This window comes from Rhincodon typus, chromosome 43 (genome assembly GCF_021869965.1).
Source record: "Rhincodon typus isolate 14 chromosome 43, sRhiTyp1.1, whole genome shotgun sequence".
Classification (NCBI taxonomy): Eukaryota; Metazoa; Chordata; class Chondrichthyes; order Orectolobiformes; family Rhincodontidae; genus Rhincodon; species Rhincodon typus.
Window position 1 is genome coordinate 6,438,143 of NC_063374.1, and position 7,466 is coordinate 6,445,608.

Consider the following 7,466-nt stretch of genomic DNA (forward strand, 5'->3'; position numbering starts at 1 on the left):
GTCTGGCAGCATCTGTGGAGGAGAAAACAGAGTTAACGTTTCGGGTCGGTTCTGAGGAAGGGTCACCGGACCCGAAACGTTAACTCTGTTTTCTCCTTCACAGATGCTGCCAGACCTGCTGAGCTTTTCCAGCAACTTTGTTCTTGTTGCCTCACTGTGTTGGATAAAACTTGAATCAAACCATCAATATATATTTGTACCAACAGCTTGAAGTTTCTGTAAATGAATGTGGCCACAGAGGTTGAAGGTTCTGAACCCAGACATTTGGAAGTTGGATCAATTCTGATTTGATGTATTGATAATATTAAAGAGTGGAAAAATCTTATTCCTCTTTAATGCTGGTGTAATGCTCCTTGGTCATCGTCTGAACTGATGGCATAGTGAGACAAGTCTGTCACTCTTGTGTTGAGTTCGAGGTGCTGTTTGCAGAAGGAACTAGTACCTGTTGCCTTTCCAAGTGGACATGGTGTAGAATTCTTGTGCGCTTGCTTTGAAGCTTCACCATAATCTGGTGTTCCCTGCAGCTGCATTTTTGCCTCGTTGCCAGCACATGTTCCATCCTCCATCAGTTAGCTTTGGAGATGGGTGTGTGTTTGGAGACACTTTTCATGCCTGGCCAAACTGTTGCTGCACTATGCTGTGCATGGAAGTATCTTGTGGGGTTCCTTCCCACCATTCTGATATTCTTCAGAAGGATACCATTCAGCAGCGCAGTCTGACCTGTTTGCTGCCTCCTTAGGGGAAACCTCATCATTTTGCTCCTTTTGTAAATTTGCTCCTTGTGTTTTCTTTGGGGAACATTGATACTCTATATGGACCTCATTGAATTGATAAGTGGTAAGAAGGTGAGCTAACTGAATATCACATCCTGTGACATATATTTTGGTTTCTTCACAGACTGGCTCAACACCAGTCTGGTTTTTCTTCATTCTCCACACTTAGTTGAGACAAATATGCAAAAAGGCATTTGTCTTAATGAGCAATAACCAGGGAAGTGTGCATCTCTATTGAGAAATGCTTTTTCATTTATAAGAATCAACAAAAAGGTTAACATCTTTGCTTTAAAATGGTGTCTTCTACCTGATGGTTACCATGAGCTTGAGTCCCCTTCTGTGTCAGACCAGTACACAATGTCACCCAGCCACAGTTCTCAGCTGATGGAGGGAAGGGAGACAAAACTTTGGGTACCATCTCTGGTACTGCGGTATTCGATCAACTGGATGCTATCTTTCCTCGACAAGGTTTTAGGGTCTGTCAGACTTGTAGCACTTAGGAAATCACAGCTGTATTCTTGTGAGGAATTTTCACCCCTTTAGGGAGTAGGGGAATACCTTAAATGAGAAACTACCCCTCTCTTTTTAAATGTGCAGTGTACAAAGATAGTTTACAGTTTGTCCCCAGTACCAGCTATGGGTGTGTGCAAACTCTGTTCAGCCTCATCCACAAAAACATTTATAGAATTGATGTCTGTCTTTCCCCACCAAACCCCTGATTCCCACTCCCTCCCCAACTAAATGATGGTTATTCGACTCCCCTATGACTCTACTTGCATCCTTTGGTAGCAGTTGTAACCGGAACTCCCATCCCAACCCTTGCCACTTCTGCTCTGGGTTTAAACTGAACCACAGCAAGAGACCGCATTTTTTTTTTCCAAAGAAAAGTGTCATTGAGCAAACTCTCTTGCGTCTTGTTTTCAAAGGCAAACGGATCCATGTCCAGCTGTCGAGGAGCCGGCTTCGGACACAACCTGGGATGGGCGAGAAAAATGGCTGTTACCGGTGTGGTAAAGAGGGCCACTGGTCTAAAGAATGCCCCAAAGATCGCGGCGGTTTTGATGGCGGATTCTCTTGCAACTACCCCCAACCTTACCCAACGCGGCCCATGTCAGCATACGGAGAGCGTCCTATGTACGATGAGCGGTACGGGATGGCTCACCACTACGAGAGCTACCCGGCACAGCCATATGCAGCGACGGGAGACCCCTACTTTGATCGGCGGCCAACTCAGCTTGCACCTATAGGCACTGCGATGACCAATTGTGTCCCTGGCGGGTTAGATCCCTATGGGAGGCACCCAGTGCCATCCTCACCCCTTCCCTATTACAGCCGGGATAGGAGCCCTCTGCGACGGATGCCCATGGCCGCCTCCAGCACCGGATTTGGGTTTGATTACACACAAGTCAGTGCGGCACCAATGTCCACTAGATCTCCATATGACATACCGAGCACAATGGGAAATGCCTACATGGACCGTTCACGATACTCTATGTTTTGATCCAAAGGTGAGGCACTATCCTCTTTCCAACTGCAGGTGTGTGTCTGACATTGCAGGCGCTACTTCAGGCGGCTATTGCACAAGGAGCTTCAAGGCTCCTCTTCCTCTGTCCCCTTCCTCCCGGGATGGTTCAGGGTTGGCTGGGATTCCCAGTGTTATTTAGTAGGCTTCTGATGCGCTTCCATTAAGATTGATGTGTGGATTGGGACCAATTACACATTTTAATGGAAGGAAACCCGTGGAACCAGAGCTCCTCCATATGGAGGTGATAACCGCAGGTGATCGGGTGCACATTGACCTGAACAGCAGACTGCACCGTGATTGAAGTTGACAAGTGCTTAATGTATAACCAAAGTGCTAACAGAACCTCGTGCTCTTTATCTTTATATTGAACAGTTGTTTTTCTTTCTCTGCTGCCGAGGATCTCAGTTCTTTGTGCATTAGCCACTGAATGTCTCTGAGTCTGTTATCGACATGGCTCGTGTAGGACAGGGTGAAATGGCTGCGTATTTCAGGCTACAAACTCGAGGTGAGATGTGTGCCTCTTTTTTAACATATATATTTAAAGAAATCAAAATTGACATCCGTGTGTGCTTTTTTGTTTCTTACAGGAATGATTAAGTATTCCCTGATGAGAGTCGGGTACCCCCAGTATACGTGCGAATCTTCGGGTTGTGCGGGACGCGTACATCAGCGGGATATAGCGCAAAGGACGTTTGGTGCGATACCCCACCCCTAATTTTTTTTTTAGAAGTAGTTACAGAAGTAAAGTAAAACTCAGTTCTAGACACAGGCTCACTGTATTCGCAGAGAGCAATGGCCAAACCCCGCCCCCCTCCTGCTTTCTCTGAAAACCGGGCTTGTTCTGCGTGTTCTAGTTTTAAGTCGTAACGATTCTTTGTGCTGGTCAGGAGTACATTGCGCCTCTGTCAGCAGTGGAGAACTTACTCTCTCCTTTTTTTTTAAGTTCATGCATTTTCTTGTATTGAAAACTAATACAATAAATACCAGGTGTTTCACATTCAGTTCCTGACTCTGAGTTGCTGCTTTGCGTTTGGTCCCTTTCTTCTTAAAATGGTGTGAGACTTGGGGTGCAGTTTTTCTGCCTAACGAGAGGTAGCTTGATGCTGTTTTATCAAGGCTAGCCGCTTGCCCAGTTTAGTACTTTGCTCAGGCAGACCCTGATGCTTGTTCTGTATTAAATTAGTTGATGCCTGCCACTCACTCATTTCTCTTGGTTTTGTCTACTGCCCTTTGTGGTTACACATGGTTAGTGGTCACTTGAGCTGAGATGTGTGAACCTTGATTGGGATATTTGGGGTTAAAAACCTAGTGTTGTATCAAGATTGTGAATTGAACTGCAATGAGATTCTAGTCTTGAATGTGGCTTATGATACTTGGGTTATGGATCCTTGCTGGATATCTCCCAGATATTTATACTAAATAATGTTCAAGAACGCATCTGGCATGGTGTGGGCAGCAATAAAGATTAAATCATTGCATTTTACTGAGTTAACAGGGCAATGTGGAGGAAACTTTATCTCTTGTCTGACCTGAAAGTGCTTGATACTGCTGTAGTTGTGTAAAAATGAGTATCCGAGATTCTGTGCACTGCCGTCACTACATTCCCAGGCTGATCTACCTCATTTGGAGGAATTGCTGTAGCCTCTCTAAATACTGCACCTTTGACTGCTATCGGACAAGTTTAGATGCGTGTTTATTTCCTGCCCTGACTTGCTGATCACACTTGCCAAGTCCGCAATTAAGCAGTGAAGAGTTACCGAAACAGGGCTTTCATGAGTGGTATTTGTACATTGTATAACCCAATGGATAATTGATAGATACCTTTGCATAGCCTGCTTCACTAGTAGAATTGTCCCTCTGTCTGGCATTCCCTGTACAGTCACCTACACATAATCAAAGCATGCTGAAAATGGGATATTGAGGAGAAATGTTGCATAAATCAACACACTAATCTACGGGTAATGTGTTCTAGCCGCATACTGGCAGAGTAGGATTGAATTAAGGGTTTCTAGCACAACATGAGATGGACATGTTTAGTTTGAAGTTGTTGGACATCCTTTTGTCTGCTGTGTTGTGACAGTGATGGCGTGCTTTTTGCAATGGGCCTAAATGCAACTCCAGACTACAGCAAAGTGTTTGACTCTTAGCGGCCCTCAGAGATGGCCTAATCATCTCAAGGGGCAATTAGGGATGGGAAACAAATACCTTGTCAGTGACACTGGCAATCCATGAAAGGGATAAAGAGAAATATAGTGAATGCATTTAATAACAACTTTAAATTGAAATTCAACTACTAACATATTGCTCTTTGGTACAAAGCTCTTGTCTTTAATGCTACAAATGGACTGTGTATGTTCATGATATTTGAGTCGTCAGCGGATTTCTTCTTGGATTTCCTGAATGTAGATAGACACTTTGTCCTGCCATTGGTAGGATCTTTTGACAAACATATTTCTAGATGGGGAAAGAGTTAGAAGTTTTGATGAGAACAGTTTGGTTTTACTATGATTCTTTGTGTTGTATTTCAGAGTGTAGAGGACAAAAGGAGCTCGCAATGACTTACTGAGCTATAACGTCAGTTCGCCATCCCAAAGACTTCAACAACAATCAGTAAAGTAATTTGAACTGTATTGACTATCATGAGGTAACTATCATTAGGTAAATGGTTGGTCGCAGCAAGATGTTGGTTGAGGGAGGCCTGTTTAGCCAGGACAGCTGAGGTTTGAATAAAGCTTACCAGGCTGAATTTCGACCCTCCCAACTCATCCCAAACAAAAGCCTCTCCTCTGGCCAAAGCTCTTTCCTTCCTTCCATCCTTTGAAGGGGTCTCCTGGCCAGGCACGTTCAAAATACCAAACTTAATCCTGCATTCAGGCTACATTTATTTGCCATGGTAAGTGGGACTCTCAAGCTAAAGCAGCAAGTATTGCGCATCATCAATTTAAGGAGGCAATGGCCTAGTGGTATTATCACTAGACTATTAATCCACAGACCCAGGTAATGTTATGGGGATCTGGCAGACGGTGGAATTTGAATTTTAAAAAAATCTGGAGTTGAGAGTCTAACGATGGCCATGAAAATCATTGTCAGAAAAACCCATCTGGTTCTCTAATGTCCTTTAAGGAAGGAAACTGTCATCCTTACTTGGTCTGGCCTACATGTGGCTCCAGACCCACAGCAAAATGGTTAACTCTTAACCGCCCTCTGGGCTTTTGGGGATGGCATTAAATGCTTTCCTAGCCAGTGATGCCCACAACCTGTGATTGAATAAAAAGAACTAATTGCCCTTTGAGATGGTGGTGTTGAGATGCAACTTGAACTGTTGCAGCTATTGGTCTTGAGAAGGGCTACTACAGTGCTGTTAAGAAAGGGAGTTGCAGTAATTTGACCCAGCAACAGTAAAGGAACAGCAATATAGTTCAAAGTTGGGATGGTGTTTGGCTTTGTGGGAAATTTGCAGCTAATTATGATCCCATGGACTTTATTGCTGTTGGCCTCTAGGTGGTGGATGTTTCTGGTTTGGAAGTGGTGTTGAAAGAGCCTGGGTGAGTTGTTGCAGTATCTCTTGTTGTGATATACATTGCTGCCTGTCTGCATTGATAGTGGATGGAGTGAATGTTAGATGAGGTGCCAGTCAAGCTCGCTGCTTTTTCCTGAATGGTATTGAGTTTCACAAGCATTGTTGGAGCACTGCTCATCCAAGAAATAAAATGTATTGCATAACATTAATGGCTCATAGATGGTGAACAGGCTTTGAAGGCTCAGGAGGGCATTACTCACTGCAAAATTCCCAGCATGTCACCTGCACTTGCAGGTGTGATTTTCACATGGCTGTTTATGTTTAGTTCCTGGTCACGGATGTTGATAATGCTAATACTATCATTTGTCGGGAGCAATGGTTGGATTGTCCCTTGCTGGAAATGGTCACTGCTCTGCACTCGTGTGGCACACACACGTTATTTGCCGTTTATCATCCTAAGTCTGCATGTTGTCAGGGCCTAGCTGTGTTTGGATACACACTGCTTGAGTATCATGGATGGTGGTGAATATGGTGCAATCATCAGTGAACGTCGCTGCCTTAGACCTTATCATGGAGTGACAATCATTGACAAAGCAGCTGAAGATGGTTGAGCCTGGGGCACTTCCCTAAAGAACTACTGCAATGGTATCCTGTGGCTGAGATGATTGACTTCCAGCAGCCACAAACAACATCCTTCGTGCTAAGTATCACTCCATGGAGAATTCCCTCCATGATACACAGTGCCTCCAGTTTTACCTGGGCTCTTTGGTGCCAAACTTGGTAAAATGTCTCATTGATGTCAAGGGCAGAAGCTGTGATCACACCTCAGGAGTTCAGTTGTCTTATCCAGATTTGTACAAAGGTTGCAGAGGTCAGGTGTCGGAGGAGCAGCAAAGTCGACGTTTTGGGTTTGCACCCTTCATCAGGACCTTCGTTATCCTGATGAAGGGTGTAAACCCGAAACCTCATCTTTCCTACTCCTCTGATATAGCCTGACCTCCTGTGTTCCTCTAGCTCCACACTGTATAGACTCTGACTCCAGCATCTGCAATTCTTGCTATCTCACAGAAACTGTGTGGACCAGGTGGAACCCACACTGACTGTTATTGAGCAATTTATTGCCGAGTAAGTGCTGACTGCTGACAACTTCAATTACATTGATGATTGGGAGTCGGCTGGTGGCACTATAGTTTTCTGGATTGCATTTGTCCTGCTGTTTTCTCGAAAGGGCGTACCTGCATAACGTTCCACAAAACTGTGTAGGTGCCAGGGTTGTAATTGTGCTGGATTTCTGGCTAAGGCTGAGTTGGATTGTCCGCTGAACACTTCTGGCTGAAGATTGTTGCAAATGCTTCAATCTTGTCTTTTGCACTGATCTGCTGGGCTTTCTCATCATTGAGGAAAGGGCTTTTTGTGAGGGCTTCTCCTCTTGTGACTTAATTTTTGAGCACCATTCACAACTGGATGTGGGAGGACTGCAGAGCATAGATCTGATCTATATGGGCAGCACGGTGGCTCAGTGGTTAGCACTGCTGCCTCACAGCGCCAGGGACCCGGGTTCGATTCCACCCTCGGGCGACTGTCTGTGTGGAGTTTTCACGTTCTCCCCGTGTCTGTGTGGATTTCCTCCGGGTGCTCCGGTTTCCTC

At 44.9% G+C, this 7,466-nt stretch overlaps 1 protein-coding gene across 7 annotated transcripts in view; it reads left to right on the plus strand.

Moving 5' to 3' along the window:
- Positions 1-7,466, plus strand: part of LOC109936341 (RNA-binding protein 4-like) — a 61,872-nt gene that overhangs the window by 16,648 nt on the left and 37,758 nt on the right. The window contains exons 3-4 of one of the 7 annotated variants that reach the window (XR_007266056.1): positions 1,700-2,803; positions 2,886-2,998. The exons of 2 other annotated variants lie outside the window; for them this stretch is intronic. Coding sequence is in view for 4 of the 5 variants with exons in the window: in XM_048619791.1 (XP_048475748.1) it covers positions 1,700-2,274 (575 nt within the window). In the remaining variant the exon portion in view is untranslated. Of the gene's footprint in view, positions 1-1,699; positions 3,300-4,826; positions 4,846-7,466 lie in introns of those variants that run through there. 4 more of the 7 variants (XM_048619791.1, XM_048619790.1, XM_020534953.2 and 1 more) reach the window with 4 other exon arrangements.